The sequence below is a fragment of the Coloeus monedula genome (assembly GCF_965178545.1).
Source record: "Coloeus monedula genome assembly, chromosome: Z".
NCBI classification, from domain to species: Eukaryota; Metazoa; Chordata; class Aves; order Passeriformes; family Corvidae; genus Coloeus; species Coloeus monedula.
This window is the reverse complement of record NC_138822.1, coordinates 44809639-44835050: the sequence shown is the minus strand read 5'-3', so window position 1 is coordinate 44835050 and position 25412 is coordinate 44809639. Positions and strand designations below refer to the sequence as shown.

Here is a 25412-nt window from a genome sequence, read left to right as displayed (position 1 = left end):
ATACTACAGCTACCTAATGTCAAGTGAGGACCTGCAATGATTTGCAAAAAATCATCTGCCTACAATTCCATGTCTAAGTCATTTGCAGGCCAAGGACAAAATTTTGCCCTTCTATGCATGTTACAAATCTGCTATCTGTGGCGTCTGTCAGAGTGCTGATTCTGCACTGACTGGTGGCTCCGATTTCCTTTGGTGGTGTTTGTGGTGCTGAAAAAGCAATAGGAGAAGCTAGGGCAAAGAGATTTGCTCTCACTGCTGGTTGAACCCTACAACACCTAACACCATGACAGAATAAGCCATCCTTCTAATTTTACACTGCCGATCCACAGTTCTAATCAGCTGCTTCTGCATACACAATGATTTGCACATGGTGGGTGGGAGAGGCCTCATTTTTTTTGCATTCATTATTTTAATTGTACATACTGTACACACTGAAATCCACTGTATTCATTGAAATAGTCAGAGAAAGTCTGGCTCATGACTGCATGTTACTGTATTCTTGGACATGTTCACATCCAATCTTGTGGCTGAATGACACTGTACAGAGCTTTGCTTTCTCAACTTCTTACCTTTTTGATCCTATAGTGGCTGTGGCAAAAGAAGCACATTTCTTGGCCCTGCCTGTCTGATCTTTAGTGGCCCTTGTCTGGCCCTGGTGCATCCCAAGTTGAAGGTTAAATATTTTTTTTCCTTATTTTGTTTGGTTTTCTTAAAAAGGTGCATTGGAATTCATGACTATGCAGATTCAGTGAGGGGCACCATAAAAAACAGCTAACTGAAGGACACTGTTAATAACTAAGCAGCAGGACATCACTCACAACAGAAGCACAGATGTCTTCCTCTGGTCCCATGATATTATTTTGAAACATAGGCAGCTTCTGGTATCAAATTCCACACTAACAAACTAGCCTCACAACTGTAAGTTCCACTGACTGCAAGAGCTTCATTTCAGGTTGGCAGCCTTTAGAGACAAGAGAAAAGCTAGCTTCCCAAGCTTTCACTCTGCTGTTACTGAGCTCAGAGCAGCTCCCGGCCCCAGTCATGGTGACTGGACAAAGTCTGGCAGTGTTCGCAAAATACTTGTAAAGGATGCATTTCCAATACTGTCCTCACCTAGAAAAGACTCTTAACATTGTTCTGGAATGTATCACCCAGCCTCTCTCTCATTTCATCTGAGATAACACTCTCCACAGTTCTCAATCCTCTCCCCTCACAGGTCTTTTCTTTTGCTTTCATTCCTTTCTTCATTCACTTTCTCACTGATTTTTTTGTTTCTCTCCATGATATCAGGGACCATGCTTTCAAAGCCTGGTTGGGACTTTCCCCAGATAGACAAGATATCACACTATGCCTGTTTTTGTCATGCTTCCAACAGACTGAAGTTAGTCCAACCTTCCTCATCACAACCAAGTATGGCATCTTCAATCCCAGCAACTCCTACAGAGCTTCAGGCTCCTACCTTAGTCCCTTCACACTCTTCTCTTTCTATTCAGAATACAATCAATCCTTCCAGTACAAAATCAGGAAAAGGTGTGATTTTGTACCCTCTTTGGCTTGCTTTCTCTTAGTTACACAGCAACCTTTTCCTCTTTTCTCATCACAACTTAAGAAATTCCCTACCTGCACACTTTTTCTAGTCTTCTCACTTGGACCTGAAGTCCTCGTCTTCTGTATTTCCTTGCCTCTATTTTCACTCCTCCCTCACTCTCTTCATCACTTCTCAGTTAGCTCATCTTCTATAACAACAAGCTTGCCCTTTTTTTTTTTTTTAATGAAAAAAAGTAACCCCATCTGTCTCTCTAACTACTAACTGTGTTTCTCATTGTGCTCTATGAATGATTTTCAGGAGGTTCACCTGCTCTTATTCTTGAACTATTAGTCTACAGACTACAGTCTCCTTTGTGTGTCCCCAAGACTTACTCAGCATAGTCTTGACCCATGGCAGTTATTTCCTGTTACTTTAATATATCAGTCAGCTTCTGTGCTTAGAGGTTTGCATGATTTACAGTTCAGAGCTACTTGTTCAATCCAAACTGCCACACACTACACTTGCTTACAATACAATTACTGAATTCCTTACATTCTGTCTCAGAAAGGAGAAAACGTAATTTTCTTTGCAAAGTAGCAGTCAAGATGATGCAATGTGGAATCTTCAACCACCTCTGCTGCTGCGTAAGACAGATGAAAGTCTACACAAAGATTTAAAAAACCTTATATTGCAGAAAAGAAAAACCGAATGTTTGCTCTGCTTGCAATAATTATGCAAAATCATAGTTCATTTTCCATATTTTCCATCCCAGATCTTTTAGACCTTTTCTGCATTATTAGCAACACCTTTTAGTGAAATTAAACAACAGAAATGTGCCAAAACAGCAATCACATTTCAAAAAATGTGAATCATAAGCAGTGAAGCTGTGCAGTATTTTAAAAACTGATATATTTGGGTTTTAAGTGACTAAGCTATGACTATACTGGATGCATTAAAACCATAAAGTTCTGCTAAATGAAGCAGTGAGCTATACTGAGTTACATTTAGGAAGATATTTATCTACCTATAGCTGACTGGCCATACACCAAAATAAGAATGTACAAGCATGTATGACCACAAACATGAATGTACATGAACCCTTCAGTCTGTGTAAAAAGGATTCATCAGTTCAGTCTACAGCCTGTGTTGTGTCTGCTACTAGGCACAAGCAGTTTTCTTACTGGCACCAACAAAAGACATTTTTTTCTGCACCTTTTGTGCTTAACACACACACCAGCCAATGGAATCAGCAGCATCTGAAGTGTAGCTAAGGGCACCCTCTAATATTTCAGTTTCTTAAACACCCTCTTCCATAACATTTTGTAGCTAAGACAGCAAATAATTGGTTCATATCTTGTCCAGAGCAGTTTCAGAAGAGACCTTATTACCTGGGGTTCTTTTTTGTTACCTTTAAGTCCTGCCATGTTGTTTGGAAGCAGTAATACCGCAAAACACTCATATTTCATTCCCTATTTAAGAAGCTACTTAAGAATCTGAAGTCCTACTCATCCAGAATCCAGTGTTACAGTGCCAAGGTTAAGTGAGGAGCTAAAGGCCAAGATTAAGTTCCACCTGTTCTCTGGGAGGATTTAGTTTCTGATGTTACTTTCCCAGATGCACATGGGAGCTGACACAGCCAACCACAGGACCTCTGCCTGCAGCTCTTCTCTTCCCAAAGAAATACTAACCCCCTTCACTCTAAATGAGTTTGATTCCCATCTACACTCATTTACTGGCAGAGTAGTAAAAGGCGCCATAATGTAAAGAAGTATTCTGAAAAAAAAATTCTATTAATTGACCATTTTTTGTGATTTATGAAGGATGCTACAGCCACATCAACATCTTCAGAATGCAGTGATGCACTCTATGCAGCCTAGTTCCTTCTCCCCTTTCAAAAATCCCCCCACTTTACAAGCCTGCTACTTCAGTTTTAAACATCAAGATGCCTCTTTAACTAGGTAACAGACACTGAATTCCAAAGCTGCCACTGTAGCTGAGGTAGTTTTTTTTTCAATTTTCCCTCTCATATTGAAACAAGCAAATTCATGACCAAGTTGTTGAACTGTAAGAAAACATCTCAATTAAAGCACTTCCATAATATTGCTCACAATCCTGATTGCATTTTCAGGATTGGAACAGAGGAGAAAGGTTATCAGTAGCCACCTGCAATGGAATGAGTTGGAAAAAGACAGGGTACCTAACTAGCTAACTCTGAAGTACCTAATAAGAAGTTAAGTAAACTTGGAACTTAGGACAGCTGAAAGAGACTCTAGAAAACCCTCAGTAGATCTACACCTTGTAGTTAAAGAACAAGTAATAAATGACAGGAATTAATTTGGTGTGCATGGAGTAGGGGAGCTCAGTGGCAGAGATCACTGTTCCAAGGTCAGCTGGTGTATGTAACAGTGCACATGAACATCCTTTTACTACTAGTGGTGGTCAGTGAGAACAGTGCCTAGCTTTACACTTCATGCAATCAAGCACCTGCTTGTAGAAGCACAGGTTGTACTTAGCAAAAATATTGTCCTGACTGCTGGGAGCAAATTAAGGTTTGTGAAAATTACCATGACCACAAAACCTAATCACTTAAATGCTAGGTGACTGTGATTAATAGTGAATGTCTGTTGTAGCATGAACATTTTGCAAAGAACATGGATGGGTCACAGCCAATTGCATAAGGACTGCAAACACACGGAATCACTCTTCTTTTAGCACCAGGCGGTACAACTGTCAGCTCAGAGCTGCCACAGGCAACACCAGCAGGATGGCAGAAAAAGACACTCATTCTTCTCCCAGGAATATCAACTTCTCACCACTCAAATTTGACACACTTGGGGCTGAGCTGTGCAACTGGACAGACATTACCAGTCCCTGCAGGAACATGCAGACTTTGACATGAGAAACTATCTGAACACACGAAAAGGAAAAGCAAATTATCCAAGTTTCTTCACGGCCTCTAGACAGGAAGGATCAACAGTCTGAAAGCATAAACATGTCTCAGCTTCTCTGCTGGTTTGCTATCACGCTCCTCTTTTACTTTCCACAAGAGCTGTAGAATATGCCATGTCCGAGACTCAGGTACGGCCTGTTTTTCCAAGGAGTGAAAGGAAGAATGTTTCCTCTAGTTCCTCTGCCTTCATGCTAGACTATCTAGTGAACTACACCATAAACCAAACATAAGACATTCCAAACTATTACTTTTCTAAAATAAAGTCATGTGCACTTACATTTTTCTTTACCAAAACAACAGGGTGCTTAATAAGCAGGAAGTTTCCCTCCCTTGTCAGCCTTCCTCCGTGCAGCACAGAATGCAAGAACAGCCATGTTGGCCCAACCAAATGAAACACCTATTGCCCTGCCTCCGACACAAGCCAAAAGCGTCTGCCTGAGGGACTGTGTTAGCACAGAGCAAGCTCATACCAGAACACCTCTGCCACACCACATCACAAAGATCACATGTGCCAGAGGTGCATCTTTGTGCTTAACAGCCATATCACTGAAACTCACAGCCGCTGGGCAGGAACAGGCCCTGTGCCATCCACCTGACTCACAACCTGCACTCTTAAGGCACCTGAGCTTTACTATGCCACTGGCAGGTTGCATGACTTCTTGTGATGGCAGCAGAATAGTCTGCATGAATGTTTGCCTGGACCACGCTGGGAGAGGCCACTGCAAAAGCAGCTGTAATGCATAAGCTCTAGGCACCATGAGAAGCAGCTACAACACCTGCCTAGCTGGCAAGCCAGCACTCAAAAGCACAGAAAGAGAAATTTAGCAGGGGAGGCTCTCTACTGCTCTCCAAAGTGACTGACAGCCGTGAGAGCTTACAGACCTCCAAGATGGCCATGGGCAGAAACATTTAGCTTGTGGTAGCCACAAAGACAGGATTTGACCTTTTAATTCGAAGGCTTTACTCTGACGTTCAAGCTACTAGAGTCTTGAGAGACATTCAACAAATGTACAGCTGCATCAGAGCCAGCTGAAGACTGAGAACATGAACAGCTCATGGTACATATCTCCATGTGCCACAGGAGAAAGACAGGTAACACTGAAGCTTCAGAGGTAGTGTGAGAGAATACTGCAATGGCCCTCTCCAAAAAAAACCAAGGGATGTCAACAGATTCTGGTTCTGGTTGTGCAGAATACAGAAAGTCATGTTACTACAAGGTACATTTCTGTTGCTTCCTGTTGCTACAACTCACAGAAATGTAACTTTCTGAGAGGGCACAAACTTCTCTTAGAAGACATTTGGTAACAAATACTGCAGCTGCGGCCACCAGCTCCTATGCCTGAGAGGGCCCACATGAAACAAAAGGGTTCTGGTAACTCAATTCACTGCTTTTTAAAGAATGCTTTTCTCCCAGTTTGAATTACTCACATCTACTGACAAGAATCAAAATTTCTCCTACGTTAAAGGCCATACATGGCATGTCTCCATGTTGGGGCTGGCCCTGCCAAACATGGAGGCAAATCTGTGAACACCCTCCTCACAAGGGTTACAAATGGACTCCCTCCAGCTGCAGATGCTTCCACATACGCTCTGCAGAAGAGTTGTGGCAGTGTGGAAATTGTGCCACAACTGTAGGCTATCCTCTTCTTACTTACAAGAATGATGCCTCTGAAATCCAAAATAGCTATGAGGGAAAAGCCCTGAGTTCTCAGACATGCCAGCTTTGTATTATCATACCATCAACTGAGAGCAGGCAAGAGCCAAAGGGGCTGATAGAGGTAGAAGGACCACAGCCATTACTGGCTGGACAAAGTGCCATGAAGAAGTGAAACTTCATGACAAATAGAATCATAGAATAGTTTGTGCCAGAAGGGACCTTAAATATCATGTGGTTTCAACCGGTTTGCCATGGGTAACCTTCCACTGTCCCAGGCTGCTCAAAGTCCCCATCCAGCCCGGACTTGAACACTTCCAGGGACAAGGGATCCACAACTTCTCTGGGCAACCTGTTCTGGTGCCTCAGCAACCCCAAAGTAAAAAATTTCTTCCTAATATCCAACCTAAACGTACCCTCTCTTTCAGTTAGGTGACATGTTTTGTCATCTATCAGGAAAAGGTGAAGGACTTTTTATAAATATTTCTTGTATGTTTATATTACTCCACTTTGTGCTCCAGGGTATTCAGCCATGCCAGACAGCTGAAGGAACAGTGCATTAGCCTTTGACACCATGAATAAAACTGACATAGGCTAAATAATAGTTACTAGATAGTTCGCCCATTTTACTTCAATATAAAGGATCCTGTTACATTGCTCCCTCCCTGACCTATTTTTTAAGAAACTTCAGAAAATCAAACAGAGCAAATCAGAAAGATTCTAAATTACTTTTTTTTTTTTTTTTTTTTTAATTTCAAAGACATATCTCATTTTCCTAAATCTGGTTTCTCATTTCCACACTAGAAGTGCCATCAAGTCTGCCCGGTTTCTGCCTGCTATTGGCAAAGCAAACAGCACTAAATGGGACAAAACATGGCAGAGTACAAAACAAATAATGACAGACTCTTCTTTAAAAAGGTAATTCTGATTTTTGTGCAGAATACAGAAGAGGTGTCAGAACAAAATGGACTCTGAGGGCAGCACAAGAAGTTCTTTCACAATGAAGACTATTCCTATGTCACTCATGATTCATATATAGAGAGGAAAAAGTCATTATATATAATATACTATTCTGATCCTTACACTGGATTATCACTGAGGACTGAATATAAACCTAATGTTTTAAGTTCATAAATGTGAAAGGCAGGAACATTGGCCACTGTGAGGCAGAGTGGCATACTCATAGTGCACCAGTGTGGAAGCATTGGGGAGGTACAGTATTTCCAGGAAAACAGCATTTGAGAAGAGCTGTGAGTCACTTGGAAAAGGTGTGTTCAGCTACCCACAAAGAGAACACTTTGGGGAATTCACTGGCAGAAGTGAATTAATAGCTAATATACAATGCTGATCCTAGGTTATAGATATTCTGGGAGAAGATAAACGTGCATCGGGGGGGTGTGTGAAAAAGAGATATAAAAAGGACCAATTCTTTCAAATTATAAAATCTTACTTAAACTTTTGCCCAGAACTGAAGTAAAACCTAAATTGTTTCTTTTACTAGATAATCAAAGAAACTCGACTACCTTTTTGTCTTGATTTTTCTTAATTCTTCTAAATTTTTGTACTTCTTAATTTCTTCCTAAAATGCAACAGCATTGCTGCAGTAATGGCTTTACAGCAGCCCTTATTCATTCTGAAAGAAGAAACACCATGAACATCACCAGCTCACCCTGCTTTGTGCTGGGTGTGGGACACTTTCAGAGTGCCTGTCAACCTCAGCTGTTCTGCGGAAAGTCAGTATAAGCTGGCCCAGCCTCCAGGAGAAGCTTCTGCTGCCAGTCACTTCCACATTAGCCTTTTTCCTAACTGGAGACCACACAGCAGACCTCATTTCTACCAAGAATACCTTCTATTTATCTACTACTCATGTTCCAACCTACTGTGCTTAAGAACTGCTTGGTTTTCAGCATCAAGTTTTCTAGCATTGCACCTTGACACTTCCTAAAGGGAGATCAAAACCAAGCACATAAGTACTTTGTAGTAAATGATGCTTAAACCACTGGGGAACTGGGGCCACTCAAAAATAGGCAGACAGATAGATAGATAGATAGATAGACAGACAGACAGATAGATAGACAGATAATATAGTCCAGCTTTGCTATTCTTTAGTAATTTTCTTTCTTTCTGATTCACTGATTTCCATTTCACCTGATTACTTCTTCACTCAGATCACAGGTAAACTTAGCATTATCACAATCTACTTTCTCTCCTCCTTCCATTCCTCTCATCCTCTTATTTCCTCCTATATCCTATCTCGTTTCTTTCTAAAATTCTCCAGGGACTAAACCACAAATTGCCCTCACAAAGTGACACATTCCCAAAACAGCATGACCTCCATACGGGCAAAAAATTCATATAAAATCAGGTGAGCATTCACCCTTTGCACATAAAAAACTGAAAGGAGAAACTCTAGGCTCTGTAAAATAAAGACCTGTGAAGCAAATGTGGATGTAGACTGAACATGGGGTTGGGACTCTGCAGTTTACACTTCTAGGACTCTCTCTTATTCTGTCACTACCTTGATCTAGGAGCTCTGCTATTTCTGTGTGCTTCAGCCCATAGCAAGGTAGAGCCTTAGCAACCATGATTTTCAGCTCTCCTCATTTCTACTGCATCCGTTTATAGCCTTCTCTTCAATCTCTTTGCATTTCATCTCTAAGCTGTCTTCTACTCAGCATCTTCCCAGCTCTCCATTTCACTTCATGCACACCACATACATGCTTACTCCCTCATCCCATCACTCACTATATACTCTTTTAGGGGGAGGGGCAATGAGATACAACAGGTACTTGTTTACATTTGCTTTCCTCCTTTTCTACTAGCAATGGACATGAGGTGCCAGGTAATTTTCCTTTGTTAATAATATCAGTGTTAATACCACCACAGTGGTCTGAATCATGTAAAGCTCTAAGCAAGTTAGTAACTCCTTTACTCCTTCAATCATTACAAATGAGTTTACATTTTGCAATCAAAGCAGATCAGACTCAAATGCACCACTGTATCATTAAAAATTCTCCAGTTCAGATTTGAACTGTCTTTATAAATCCTGTGTTATATATGAGGCATCATCCACTTGCTTGTTCCTATTACAGAAACAGATACATTCCTCTGTGGTATCTTGCACTTTATGATTCGACTCAGGAAAACTAATAGCAGATCAAAACAGACATCTGAGACCTAGAGATCAAATTTTATAGAAATAAAAACAATGGAACTCTAAAAATGTCTATCAGCATGCTCTGATAGGGTGACACAGACCCAAACCAAAGTTTTAAGAAACACTGAAGAGCTTTACTGAAAAAGCTTTACTGAAACACAAGAGAATGGTGGCTTAAACATCTTAAGATCTTTGTAAAATCCTTTACATGAAATTACCTCCATGGATCAGTTAATACAAACTCTCATTCTCTGACGTACTTATAGCAATTTTCTTCTTCAAAGTAAGGTACTTAGAAGCATAAACAACTCTTTCAAATGTTCATGTGGTAAAGCGATATAACTGCCCCCATTAACAAGTAATGCACCTAAGACAGATGTTTTATATGATTGGCCCATGACTACAGCGACTGGAATGTCAGTGTCAAACAATGAAAAAAGCTTCTTGTGTGTGGTTCAGATGAGCAATATCATCATTGCCTTTACATCAATCCCTTTACACTGTCGACTCACTAAAAATACTGCAGATTCGAGCACATTCGTTTTTCTCTACATCTGATCTTACAACACTGACTCACATGAATTGATTCCTCTTTTATATTCTGCTCATTGACTAAATAATGGAATGTTCTAAAGACATTAAAGGATTGACACCCACAGAATTGGCATTTGGGTAGGTACAACACAGCACAAAATCACTTCTATAGGTAAAAGTGGAAACAAAAAGCTCAGTATTTCAGTGACTTGCTGAAAGCCAAGCAGTAAATGTGTTCCCAAGCTACAAACTCGATCTTTTTAATGATTTTTCCAAAAATGCTACAAACTTAGTACAGACCAATTTGAACATTAGATCATACTTGTCAAACGGCAGATCTTTGCTGAAGATGCAGAGCTTCTATTTTGTAATTGCTTTAGAATTAAAAGTAAACAAAGTATTTCTATTTTAACTTCGTTTCACTTTTCTCCTACTCTATAAGCAATAACCCAATTGCTTAAGCAAGACATGTGATGCATGAGTTAATAATAAACATAACAGCTCTCCCTTTTCCCACATCAGTACTTCAAACCTCTCAGAGTCATCAAAACACTCCAAAATCCTAATTCTTCAATCACCAGTGAGAATGAAGTAGAGGGGTTTTTCAAGTCTCTTGCAATCAGCCCCTCTCCAACAACAAGGTGAATTCACGGAAAATGTATTAAAGCAGAAAAACCAATGACCATTTGCTATATGCTTACAGACAAGTAAGACACAAAAGGTCTTTCATGACAGTCCTAAAGTTACAGCCAAAGGAACATGGAAAAGTCTCAGGCAGAATGGTAAGGCTCTCTACTTTCACCTGGACTGTATTTGAAGTCATGTAAATATGATTGTTTGGGTAAATAAGGGTTAAAGGTGGTCATTATGTTATGTCATTGTGTCAGAATGACAATTCTGCTTTGTAAGGAGACTCTTATTATGCTTTTGTACAGCGTTTCTTACCCAAACTGAAATATGGTAAGACAACTGAGAAATATGCTGCAACTGAAATGAGTTTCAAGCTGCCTTTCCCTGTACTGTCTTTTGGACCAAAGCTCAAAAAGTTACAAGACGTTAGAAGCAAATACAGTATAGTGAACTGTGACACACTGAGAAGAAAAAGTATTCTTGAACTATCAATGTGCTTCTGTTGGAATAACCAATGCTTTTATTTAAAAAGTTTTGAAGGACATTCATGGTCCAACACATATGTTACAGAAATCACTTGAGAGAAAAAGCTATCAGGAAGCAAGAGAAAATACCCTGTTTTGACTTTGGTAGGCAAAATCCGTGGGTATGTTCCTAACATTTAATCAGCTTGATGAAAGAGAACAGCATCCTCATTTACAGTCCAGGTTTTAAACTTACACTCAAAAAAATTGACAAGTAGCTAGGAAGGACTTTAAGGAAAGTTAGTATTTTGGGGTGTTCGTCCTAAAGGAGACACTGTTTTCTTTCTTAAATCAACCATACAATCTCATTACCTGATCACAGAAAGGTAAATTTCTGTACCCTGACCTGCACAGACTTGCAAAGCTTTGAATGGGGGGAAGAATTCATAGTCAAGACATACATTTAGACTCAGAGAGTGCTTGAGGAAGGAGAAGCGCCTTTCAAAGCATGACACCCAAGCCCACAGACATGAGAAGATAGCTGGCATTGCCTAAATACAATGGGAATTTCAGACCGTTTGCTCCCTTATTTTTGCACTACTGCACACAGCTCAAAGCACTGACAGAAACTTCATACAAACACAGAAAAAAATACCCCTCACCCCATATGGATCAAGTACACACGTTTCCCTCTACTTCCGTCAGATTCTATTTGTTAACTTAGAAGACAGAAGACACTGCTTTGGTAAAGAGTGGCTTCTCTTTTCTTTCTGATTTTGGTAAAGCCTACACAAACTCCATTTATCTCTATCAGTAAAGCTGATGTGATAATAGTCTTGTCCATGATTATCTGCCAGATTCCCTAGGAAGCAAGGAGAAGTAAGGATATCTTGTCATTGAATAGGAACAGTTGATATAAACAAAAATTATTTCATCCTTTTAACTAAACAATGCTATTTTGAAGTTTATCCACTAATTTATCTTCCATCAGTTTTCTTCATACTTCCCTTCATCCTTAGTGGCATGATTAAAATCTGCAAACTGTGTATTGGGCTGGTTACGCTGCAAACCATTTGGTTACTTCCATCATTATTAAAGGCAAAGCAAAATAAAACAGGACTAGAATTACTCTTCCACAAATCCTCTCAGGGAGTTCACAAACACTCCCTTGTCCTCTCTACTCCAGTTCCCTTGTTATTTTTCAGTTTCATAAGCTGGTTAGATGGAGTCAGAAATAAACACAAAACGGTAAGAGCTGTCTTGGCAGCCTCCAGTGAATTCCCACCATAAGCACTTTCACATCCCACAGCAAGCAAGCAAGCAAGCCAAGGGGTTTCGTAAGAGCAACCCACAAGTCTTAACAAATGCATTTATGAAATTAACTGAAGCTTTCACCATTTATGCTACAGCATCTGGCAAGGGTCTAAAAACCTCACCTCCAGATTCAAGCAAACAAAAGCAGCTTTTCATACAAAGCTGTTGTCACCAGGTGTTGTATAAGAAGGTGTTTAAAATGTACACAAGCAGCGAAATAGAGAATTATGTTTCACCAACTATTCTGATGAATTTTGCTATGGAAGTCTGGAAGTCTAGCACAACATAAGAGTTTTTTGTACGAACCCTATTTTAAGACTCTCCTAGCACAGACCACAGATTTGTTCTGTACTAATACTGTTCCCAAAGTCAATCATCAGAAACTGCTATCTCCTCTAGCTCTGAAAGACAGAGTAAAAAGAATTAAGGCAAGAATTAAAACAACTGTTTCATACAGTAAAATCCAACTTCAATCAGAATACAGAACATCCCAAACAAAATATTTCTGAGTGCTTTGCTTGTCCTCCTCACCTCTAAAAGCACTCTATTTCTACAGTTTGGAAAGGAAACTGAGTAAAATTAATATATCCCAAGTTATTCTCTTACCTTAGATACACCAAATTAATTGAGAAAAGTAAAAAAATAGGGGTAATTTATTTTCATACAACTCCTCAATAGACCTTGGTAAGACATTGATCAGTACTGCCAAAGAACTGGAAGTTCCCAGAGGACCTGGTGCTCTGTAACACATATATTGGACACTTTTCTGCTCCACACAGTACTGGGAAGAAGACATGAGGGTGAGCTCTGTTGCAGCCTCAGCATGTGCAGTGCTTCCAGGTATGGGCAGCTCTGATACAGCCTTTGCTCAGACACAACTCCCTACTACATGTCTCTTTCTGGGGACTTGGTCACTGTCAGTCCCACACTCCAACCATGCTCAAGCTCTTTAAGTACAGAAGAACTCAGCAAAGACAAGTCTAAGAAGTGGGCAGACGATGGCCATGTAAAAGATGAGATAAACTGGCATTTAAAAGCAGGAGGCATAAAACAATGTCTACAAAGCTGCAGATGCCTGCTCTGAACCCAAATGAGATGAAAATATCATCCCTTATGTAAAGATATTGCCTATGGGACACACAGTGCTGTTAGCCTTTACACACATTTCTTTTTCTGATTTTCAATGGAACATTTTTCCGTACACATGGTTAAATGAAAAATACCATCAGTGCCAGTTTGACTGCTCCAATTACTGACTACTTTGGTTTTTTTCCAAACTGCTTGCTGAAGAAGGGTAGGTAGACATTTAATGACAGGGTGTCTGAGGTTGTGTTCTCAGAAAGTAACAAAAAAAAGAAGCATAGCCTTTTGTGTATTTCTGCCTGATGTAACTCAGGAAGTTACTTCTCACAAATGCATTAATTTTGGAGAGGTTTTTTCAATCTTGTTTTATAAATATCTTCCATGGAAATCTGAATATTTAGGTTCTTACCATTTCCCTACTGTTTATTAAATGACCACTATAGCACATTGTCTATATGTGAAGTTGGGATTAATTTTGCTGTGACTGAATTAAATCACAAATGTCTCAAACAGTTCTCAGGTGGCTGACTTAACCCTTTTATTCACAAATTCCAAGATACACATTTAAATGTATTGGTCAATAATGACTGAAAAGAACCTCATCACATTCACCTTATTTTCCTCATGTTCAAATACACCAGGTTGCTTATTTTCATATTTCAATTCTCAACATATACTTACACTGCAGGTTTTTCAGAGCAGGCAATATTTGCCAATTATTACATATCTATATATATCTAAACTCAAGTCTTTAAACATTGTTTTAACATAAATTCAGTAATACTGATAATGATAAAGGGAAAGAGTGTTTCTGCGACTTTGGACTACAGATAGGTGCAGGTGGTGAAGCTGAGGTGTGAACGCATGCTTTCGGGAAGTTTGAGGTCTATTTAAGGGACAAATGAAAGTCACTCCTTTCTAATGAAAGACTCAAGAGTTATTTGTAAATCACAGTGACATTTCACCATTATAAACAAAATAACATGTTTGAGGTTGCTGCCTTTTTGTAATTTCATGCAGTCATTTCCATGAAATTATATTCTTACTGAAATACGATCTAGATGGGCAATTTTGCAACGAAGAACTACTCAGGTCAAATTTACTGATTAGGGAAGAGCACCCTTTTTGTGAGAAGAGCTGTATCTGAAGATACTGAAAAACAAATAGCTTCCTGAAAGGTAACTTAACTCTACAACACAAAATAGAACTTGTGCATTCTCCTTCAGGGTAGGGTTTATTTCCTAGTTTCTTCAGTAATGTTGTGTTGAAATAGTCAATGCATATTTTGAAAAACCTAACAAGTATTCATCTTTAAAGAGCTAACATCAAACAATTCTCACTGTTTCTCTCAATCAGCTTCCACCTACTTCAGCTCTCTAAATGCAATTCAGAAAGCCTTGAACACAAATAAAATTTACCCTGAACTGTTGTTCAGTCACAGACTAGCCTTCTGCCAAAATCCTGCAGCTCTATCCTGCTGACTTCATGTTGCTATTCAGGATATTTCACAATGACTGTTCTTTTCTAATGCTACCCCAAACAGCAGAGACTCCGTTGCATCAGAAGGAGGTGAGAGACAAGATTACCATCCCAACAGTTGATCTGCACTGACTACGTTTCTGTTCTGCTCAAATCCCATTTGTTCCAGGCAATCTACTCTAAACAGAATACAAGAACACAAAATATAGAGCAGATATCTCTGGAAAGAGATCAAGATTACATAAGCATTACCAAAATATACATCCAGGTGATACTGTGCCATAAGCACATTTGAGAAGAAGGACATGAGATTAACAAGAGTCTACCAAAAGATTACTTACCGTGTTCTCCACAGACCCTCATCTACATATCTTAAGAACAAACACTCATCTCCCTTAGCACACAGTAAAGCATTTTCTAGATCTCTCAACAAGACAGCAAGTGGGTTTTTTAATTTCCTTTTTTTTAATTTCTCTTCTTTTCTTTTCAATACAATTTCACCCACATCATCAGAAACAGACTGATGATACCAGTAAAACAATATGGTAATGGAGTTGTTGCAGGTACCTCTGTGTCACACATACTTCTATCTGGCTGTAAAATAAATAAATGAATAAATGAAGGGCCGAGCTTTCCTCCTTCCACAGGGACAAGAGTACTTGTGAATCTCTCCAGATTCTACTTCCCAAGAAGCACATGAAAATGCATCTGTCAGAAAGCTGGTGCTTTCATTTGACATATGACAGAATCCACGGCAAATGTACCTTGCGCTCTTGTCATTGCTTCCCCTTCATTCACCTTAGTGAGACATTGTAGTATAGTCTAAAGCACCTCTTACATACAGCATAGATTCTCATTAAACTGTTATAATCAAACTTGCAACAGAATAAATTTAATTTCCTATCTTCTTCCTACCTACACTGACTTGAGAAATATTTTACTCCAGGAAGTGTCTCAGGAGGCTTTGCATCAGAAGGCAAAGAAATGGTAATTATTCTAAGTGAAAAAATAAGTGTTTGATCCCAAAGTGTTTCATTCCACACTGTCTACATCTATCTCTGCCCTTACTTACCTGATGAATAAACGAAATATTAAATGTGGTGGCATTTGATGTAGCTATTTTGACTGCTCCCGGTTCAGGAGTCTACAGTCTCAGCTCATACAACCCACAACAATTCTGGAAGCTGTAAAACCAACCCTGCTTACCTTTCATCCCAAACTTAGAGTGTCTTCCAAACTTCAGAATAATGAGGGTTATTACTAAGCCAGTGCACACCAGTGCTGCAATTCCCACCACAACGTACACCTAAAAAAAAAAAAAAAAGAGGACACAAACAGACCTGTTTGTTTTGTTCTTGTGTCTTCAAAGACATCCAGAATACATTCAGATTAATCCAGTTATAAAAAGAGATTAATTTCAACTGGGAAACATTTGCACTCAGATCAAAGAGTACAGAAAACAGACACTTGTTGAGGTTTCTTCTATTCTGTAGAGAACAGAGATTCAGACACTTATGAGAACTTTTTCAACATCCTACACATTCAAGGCAGGCAGGAGGCAGTCTACATCACCCTTTTCCCTTCCAGTAGAGTGGCACGTTACAAGAAACCACGTAAGAAAAGCACATAGGAAAAAAGAATTTACTGTGGGGATGGTTGAACACTTGTATAAATTACCTGGAGTGGCTGTGAAGGTTCCATCACTGGAAATACCAAAACCAGAGAGGACACAACCATAAGGAACCATACTGGCTCTGCTTTAATCAGGGGAACTTGGACCAGAGGACTTCCACAGGTCCTACTTTTACCACCTCAGCAATTAAATGACTCTGTTATCAGATGAGACAAGACTGTCTTGGATCCTCCCAGTTTTTAGCACATTGTCCCAACTCACAGTCTGCTCTCCGGTTCATGAAGGCACACTCTCCGCTGCTTGATGCTTTACAGAGACCCTGATGGAGGGAGGCTGCCATGCCTGCCAGGCCGGTAACCCACTATCAGTTTCCAGTATTTCAGTTCAGGAGAGCATGAGAGACAAGGCACCAAAGGAGGAGGCCCATCAGTTCAGCCACTTGTACTAAAATCTGTCACAAGCCATTTAATCAGAAAACCTAGATGAAATCATGTCTTAAATACAGATAACTGCATTTTGAAAATTCATTGCAGCACATCACCTCTCTAATGTGGAGGTGACTCCAGGATGGGTATTCAACCAACAATCTTCAAATTACCTTAGATGTCTTTGTTTTGTATATGAAGATTTGTTCTCCTTGACTAAAAATTAGATGCAAAGTCTTAGGCTAAAGAAATTACAGTTAAGGAGTTCAGAAGAGCAAGACACAAAACCATGGTTTTACTTGAACTGAAAAGTGATTTACTAACCCAAAAAAATGGGGGAAGGACATGAGTGGGGTGCACTAATTTTCTTTTTCATCCTTTTTTTTCCCCTGAGTTTTGATCACAACACAGTAATAGCTATAGCTTTCTGATAGGCCAGAGTCTTACTATAGTGTCTGCAGTGTTGTAAGTTGCATAGCCAAAAAGTTCACAAAGATCACAGACTAGGAAACAATGCATATACTTACAGTGATGCTATCTTCATTCTCTTTGTTGGAAACATCCGTTGAAGTGATTTGATTACTGTTATTAGTGGCATCTCCAAGATCATTAGGTGTGGTTTCATACTCTTAAGAAAAAAAAAAGATTGCTTTTATAACCTCATAACTTCGACAGGGAAATGGTTTTCTATATTATTTCTGCTCTGTAAGATGGTAATGCCACTATCAACTTTGGGAATTTGAGCTCTTTGGACACAATTCGTAACTGCTAATGAAGCTGGAATGTTTTGGGGAGAATCACTGTGGCATGTAATTGAACAAACGTGCTGGGACTGACAAACATGAAAAGAGAAGCAATCTACAGCATAATGTGTATCTCTGCTGGAAACACTAGAGTTAAATGAGAACTCCACCTATAGAGCTATTTTAATGTGGTTCTGACTTCCCATTAAAAATGAAAGACTGCCCTCTACACTGAACTTCACCAGCCTTGTATTCAGTCAAATATAAGACAGTCTTAGAAATTAGCTTGAGCACTTTTGTTTTGCTGAGAAGAACTTGGCAGATGGGTTTCAAGCTATTTTACTAATATCAAATGTGAAATAGCTGTTTTCATTTGTTTAATAAATAATTTTAAAAACCCATGTTATATGCACAGAGGTTACAGTTTAGTATTGCTATAACACCTTTAAAAATTAAAGTGCCTGAGATGGTATGAAGAAATTTGATTGATTTATCAAAATAATTCCACTGATGGGACTGCAGGGGCAAAACCACAACTACTGCAGACAAAGAATGATCATGGCTCAATTATTTATAACAATTTCAAAATAAAACACAGATATTCACAATCTGTGATTTCCTGACAAAATTACTCAAATGAGAGAAAAAGAATTAAATAGTTATATATATGAAGTTAAGATAAACATGCATTAAGAGAAAATTTTGAAATGCATTTTTTAATTACATCTGGAAACACATGTAACATTTTAATTTCATGACTATAATGCAGATGAAAGAAACAAAGGGCAATAACTGCACCGATTATAAAATACATGTCCAGCATCGTAATTTAAGTTTGCAATTAAACAGATATTTCTTTACATGTTTTGATTAAAATCAGTGCCATAAGCCTGCAGATGAAATCTTAAATGTGAATTTGAAACAGCTCTTGCTAAATACAGTGGCAGGAGCATTTCTGAGCATGGAGCTCCAGCTGAGCAAGCACAGGGAGGGCTTGTGCCTCAGCAGTATTCTCCTTCAGCTCCCAACGCCAGTTTGGAGAGCTCAGCTGGCAGTCCTAGCAAGAAGCTGCACTGGGCTTTTGATCTTCAGGCATGCAAGGATTTTTTTTTTTTGTACAGGAAGCTGTCAGCTACCTCTGGCACCAGTGCTACAGTCATCACAGTCAGGATGTCTAAACAACTCACACAGTCTATTTTGGATCTAAACTATGCATGCCAAAGGACAGGACTCTTTCAAGACAAAATACATATTAAATATACAGAGCTTTCAAGAGAAAAAAATTTAATTTCCTGATCTTTTACCATTTGAACTCTCCAACTCTGCACTGCATCTCTGTGTGTGTAGTTTACCATGCAGAAAGGTTAGAGCAGCAGCAACAGAAGAATGAACAGCATTCCTTGCTCATCCAGGTAGAATAATCCCTGCCTGAATGGCTCACCTGCACAAGCAGCCTGGACTTTCAGACAAGGTTCTGTTCTGATCATCTGTCACCGTGAGTACATCCTTTGCCAGAGCAGAGGAATAGAGTTTTACTTCTTTATTTGCAGGCAAAGTCCACTTTATAACAAGTACTTGAGCCTAAAAAAAATTTGGCTTCCTTTACAATTAGCTGGGAAAATTTTCACAAAGATGGTTTTGGACAACCATCTATTTATTATAGTTTTATAAGACTAACATATAAAACAAATACTTAGAATCTTTGCTGCTCTGACTCTGTGAAACAAACTTTGAAGAAGGAAATTTTTTGCTCCCAATTTCACCTGTAAATAGCTGATGCTATTTGTAGCTCTGTTTATGCTCAGGCCTGTTCTAAGCTACTGGAAATCACACCCTGGAGGTCTAATGAGAACCACAGGTCTGGTCTGTGAATCCTCTGAGTGCACTTCTATATTAAAATGGACAAGAGTGAAGGTAGGCTACATTGGTATACTGGTGGTGTGCTGACATTGCTTGCTGCTTAACCGTGAATCATTTGCATTTGAGGTATTGCCAGATCTTCAAAGCCCCTTGAAATGGGTGAATCAGGCCAGGAAAATACAGGCGACAGCTCTCCAGCCCAAACCGGACCATTTGAGTTAAACAAATTCCTGTTCATTTCACTATGAAATCCTGACATAGACACTGAGCACTCTTACAGACAGGGTCACGCCTTTTGACTCATGCTAGATAAGGCTCATATTGCTTTAGGGCCAGGTTCTCCGGTGCTCTGTACCTCATGCAGCCACCAGTGACTAATAACAGCTGCGGTGAATTGCAGCTGACACTGGCCAATATTCTGCAGCCACTTCACAAACAAGGTACATCGCGGCTGGGATAGACACAACAGCGCAGTCACATCAGCACTGGGGGGGCTCACTCTGCACAGTCATTCTGGGGTTTGGCAGATATGGGGCAGGTTGTCTCTCTCATGCTCACAACCACATTAGAAGAGGTATTGTGGCATGAAAATATGAACTCAGAGCCAAAGGAGCTGGCTTTGCACTCAATTTCCTGCTCAGATCCACATGAGTCACTCTATTTCTTTCAGTTACTTCCCAGATGGTGTCAGGACAGCATTCCCTCTTTGCCTTTTCCAAGAGGTGCCGCAGAGGCGAGCTAGAGGCACAGGTGGCTGCTTCACGCTTGCAGCAGGCAGTGCCCCATGCAGGCAGGGCTGACTCCCCTCGGCAAACTCAATGTCATGCAGCCTGATGTGACCTCATCAGATCTTCTGATTTCTGTTGTATGTTCAAAACACTTAAGAGAAACATTTGGAAATTGCCTCACATCCACAAGGGCAGCACTTTCAAACAGCAGAAAGAACATCCAGGAATAAAGAGGAAGGCTGTCTTCACCAGGACTAGGTCTTGCAGGCTGTGATCTGCTAGCAAAACTCAAAGCACATATCTCAGCAGAAACCCACCCAAGTCAGTCGAAGCACAGCACTCACATGGCTAAAGCCATACACAGGCATCACGACCCTGGTAAACAGCTCAGAGTAAAAATCTTCATCCACACAGCTTATGTAATACAACACATGAAGGAGCTGTGCAAACCATCGCCACTTCTCCATCCCCAACCCTCCCTCCTTCCCCTCCTCCAAAAAAAAGGACTTTGGAAAGAGAGGGAGGGGAAGCTATCCTTTGGAGTTTCTAAGCATTTGAAGTCAAATTGATGCTTCAATTGCACATTTGCTGAAGTTTAATGATGTGGAATGGAATCAAAGCAATAACATTTAGATCGGCTTTAGGTAACTTGACTCATGGGCCATTTCATCCAAATAAAAAGTACTCCAAACAGGATCCAGCTTCAAGCTGCTTGGGTATGTTGGTTAAGATGAACTTTTCTACTCACCAGAAGTATACCAGAAATATTTTTTTTTAAAACAGTTGCTTTTCATTCTGCAGCTTCTATTTCAGTGCATGCTGGCTTTCACTTGGTACATTTTGCCTAACTAAAAAACTAATGTGAACACTGTGCCATCAAAATCTCCTGGCACACACTCAGCTACCACTGAATTGATGGTCTGCTTATGCAAGAGAGATTAAGGGAAGGTACAAATGAGTGGACAGAGCAAAATAAATTGCCTACAGGAAAACTTACTTGTGCCAACTTCATTTCTAAGTGGGATTTAGGGGTACATTTTTGGAGGAAAAACAAGTATGGAATCATCCCTGAAAAAATAAATTAAGTTGTATAAAGAGAAATCACAAACTCTCCTCCAAGAAATGCCTCCAAAAGGTTCACAAAATCTCATGTCTGTGAACTACATCACACAGCTGTCATCCTACAGGATCAACTGCACCCATATGTAGCAGTGGATTTATGCTTCTCCTAATGTGAATCAAAAGCAGCATAGTAAAGTAAAACATCATATTGTCATCACATACGTTAAATATAAGGCAGGAGAACCAAAACACCAAAGTACCTTTTAGAACTGTGTTATTCTATGTGACATTTCAATTTAACTGAGCCTAACATTTGAACTTTTAATGTTTCAGTTCCTTCACTTCTATTATTAAAATAAAAGAAAAAGAAAATCAAATATATACCATAAACGTCTGGATCCAAAATTGGGCCACTACCTGTACACGGGAAAGAGAAAAAAAAAAAAGAAAGAAAAGATTTGTAAATAAATTGCAAATGCTGGAAGAATAAAAATTTCTTTAGGAGTTGTTTTAAGAGTTGACTTTATTTGCCATAGCAATCTTAAGTACCTACATAAATGCATATCAACATCAATAACTGCAGTTTATTAATTACATTTACACCCATCTCAGAGTTATTCCAAAGGTTAATATCTTGCTTCTCATGTGCACAGGACACTAGCTCTGGCAAGGGCATGCGTTATTTCACAACTGGGCAAAATCCTGCTTTCCACTATTAACATATGTATATATATCTATCTATATATATCTGGAATAAGTGCAACAATAACGATTCCTCTTGAAAAATCAATGGTAAAATTTTCCCTGAATTCAAGTGGAAGCAGATTTCACAGAGATTTAACAATCACTGATTTTTACCTGATAAAAAAAATTATTTTATCACTGTGCTAACAACAAACCATTTTCAGCTGTGAGCTGGCAAGTTAAGGGCCACATGTAGAAATTACCTAAGCAGCACCATTTGATTCACTCTGTAAAAGGATGCTTCCAAGAAGCCAGCTGCACAGCTGATACACAGACAGAACTCTTACCAAAAGAGTCAGGTATCTCAGAAACCAGACTTTACACCAGCAAATGGATACCTATCTAGTCCACATTTCTCTAAATTTTACTAGTTCCTGTTTGCAGCTTTTTCTAATTACTTCACGTATGTAAGGCTTAGCACGTATGTGAGTAAAACGCACAGAACGCCCACAGAAATTAGTGAACTGTTACACTATTCATGCTTGGAAAGATACTCCTGTTGTATTTGAACATACTCATGCATTCTGATCTATAATGTATTTCTAGCACAGCTTATGTAGTAGGCTTATAGTTACCTCTTCCATATTTTTTCTCTCTCTTTTTGCAGGTTTGGAAATAAAATTAACAAGTAAGTAAAAACTCTAAAGATTAATCCAACTTCAAGAAATATAATTCTCTTTATATTACTATACAGTAAATCCATAGCAGTGGCATTACACTGGCATATTGTCATGCCACAGTGAAGTAAGAGCAGAACATCAGTGTTAACAGCAAGAGAACCTGTGCTGAAAACACCAGTTGCAACCTGTTTGTAGAATGGCAGCAGATAATTAGGCTTATTTTTAAATGCACTTGAAGATATTCCAGTAATCGGGGATACATGTCAATAGACCCCATGAAAACTGTCATGTCAATCAGCAGAAATAAATAACCAGTGAAGAAAGCCTGACTATCTATCCTCAAGTAACCTGACCACAGATTTTTGTCCACAAAAGTTCATGGATTCAGTTTTCCAAGTGTAGAACATCCAACCGCTTAAATATAGTATTTCTAACTCACCTTCTGTAATCTGAAGTGGAAAGAAAACCTTAACCAACAAAAAATCTCCCAGTCCTTTATTTCTGAGTTACATGTCAACATTTTTGTTTCTATTCACTGGAGTGGGAACAAACTAAGAAGGTTAGTGTAACTCTAACTCCTCCCAGACATATAAAATAAGAAGGCAGTAACTCCATTCAAATACCTTTTATATAACTAAACACATCAAATAAAGCTACAAAAATCAAGATGGTGGACAACCCCCAAACTTCTGTTTAGTATTACTTCTTCTACTTGGCACATAAAAACATACCTACTTAATCATCAGTTGAAGTTATTTTAAAATGAAACTTCACCACAGTCATTTTGCCCGTTTACACACAATTATTTTCAAGGCCAAGTACAGAATGGCACCATTGTTTTGGTCCCCATTAGAAGAGGTTGTTGAGTAAATGAGCTATCAAAAGGCACACTATTCACTCATCTTTACAAACTACATCAACTACACTTGGATTGTTTCCTTCTTTCTTTATAAATTTGACATTTTCAAAATAAAGCAGCAGCAAAAGACTCAATCCAAAAAAACATACTTACGCAAAAAGCATGTTATGCTGCACAAGGAATATGCTACTTCTAAGTTGTATTTAGCATATTCTTTTACTTTGACAAGGTATATGTGACTTGGATTCCTTCAGCTGAATTTTCATGTAGAGAGTTAGTAGATTAACAAGCTTAATTAAAAATATCTATTATTGGTAAAAATCTCTCCCATATTCATTAGCCATTTTGGATCAACTATGAGAACAGCCTCCAAAATAAACCATGACCATTTCTTGCTTACACTTTATGGCAGTTAGTCTCAAATAATCAAATCACTCTCAGTAAGAATTGGAAACCAAGAACATTAGCAGACTAAAGACACTTAAAAATTCAGCTAGCAAAACATGAAATTTATTCTTCCAGGTTTTCACATTTAAAACAAATTCTTAATTTACAACATTAACTTGGGCATCATCAACACAATCAAAATCCCACTGTGGTCTATGGTTTCCTCTCTTTCACGCCTGCATCCTAAGACTAGTGATAATAAGTTCTTCAAGAAGCACGTTGAAAGTTGGGAGCATCTTAGCACAAATCACATCTTCATCATGTTTGACTCAAATCTGAAAGTGGAATATTACACTTCTGATGGAGAACATGCTTCAGACTTACATGCATTTACTTGGGGTAGACATATGGATTATGGGTGAGGGGATTTTTTAAATTTTGGGGTTTTTTTATCTTCAGAGCATTTGGCCAAGTGATGCAATAACCAGAGAATCAGTTTAAAGCTCAGTGAGAGTACCCCGCCCCACGAAACATCAGGACTGGCATTTAATTCAGCCATGAACACATGAAAATGAACATAATACCAGGGTGTGGGCCTTAGTCTTTATGCTTCAGTGTACAATGTGTGGGCCAAAAGAAGAAACCACACAGTAACAGCAGCACTGAAAAGCCTTTTAAGGATTTGAAAAAGCCTGACAGTGCTTTAAATAGCAATAGTATAGAACAAAAATTGTAATATGATGCATTTGCTTTTATGTGAGCTTCAGTGGAGGAGACAACAATGTTGTGATGTTTTCTAAAGCTCAATGCCATGATTCTTGCAGGAGAAAACTAAAAACAATATTGAGGAGGCTAAGTATATAAGCCATTTCCCCTGCTGTTAATTTTTAAGACTGGTTTGGTGCCATCCACTGTGCATGAACTAATTTCTAATGCAGTTACATCCTGTCTCTACACAGTCCCATTTCCTCTATACTCTTTTTGTGAGGCTTACTCCACCACAGATCTTGGGAAATGCTTAAAGAACACAGTGCAGTTTATATTGGTAGACTTAGATTCCATAGGAATATAAAGGGGATGGAACAAATCATGTTTTCTTTGTAATTTAGAGGATAGCTACAGTTCTATTTACTGTGGACAGAAGCAAAAAGGAAAAACATGACAGGAAAGGGGACTTGGATCAAAGACAAAAAAAAGGGCAAGATTACCTAATGTATTAGAGGTAGCTCATACTCTGTTAGAAAATTAAGCCGGGTTCATATTAAATACTCAGGGTGTAAGAGAACTCCCACTGTACACAGAACGTCCATGAGGTGAACTGTTTTCCTGAACAGTTATAATGCAGTATTAGGGGACACCAGTAGCTGAAACCATGGCATGTTTCTGTAGTGAGTATCTTCAAGGAAGAACTCCAGAGAAAAAGCAGGAGAGAAGCAGCAAGCACAGAAGGAGTAAGCACAGCCTGGTTTTATCAGCTCTTTATCTTCTCCTAATGATGGGAAAGCAAAAGACTTACCACCTCTCTCCCTACAGCAAACTGTGCTGAAAGGGAAAAAAT

At 39.1% G+C, this 25412-nt stretch overlaps 1 protein-coding gene across 1 annotated transcript in view; it reads right to left on the bottom strand.

Moving 5' to 3' along the window:
* NTRK2 (neurotrophic receptor tyrosine kinase 2) overlaps positions 1 to 25412 on the bottom strand; it is a gene marked incomplete at both ends in the record, with an annotated part of 196875 nt that overhangs the window by 123692 nt on the left and 47771 nt on the right. The window contains 3 exons of the mRNA XM_082301024.1: positions 16000 to 16099; positions 17379 to 17479; positions 21629 to 21657. Of these exons, the coding sequence (XP_082157150.1) occupies positions 16000 to 16099; positions 17379 to 17479; positions 21629 to 21657 (230 nt within the window). The remainder of the gene's footprint in view (positions 1 to 15999; positions 16100 to 17378; positions 17480 to 21628; positions 21658 to 25412) is intronic.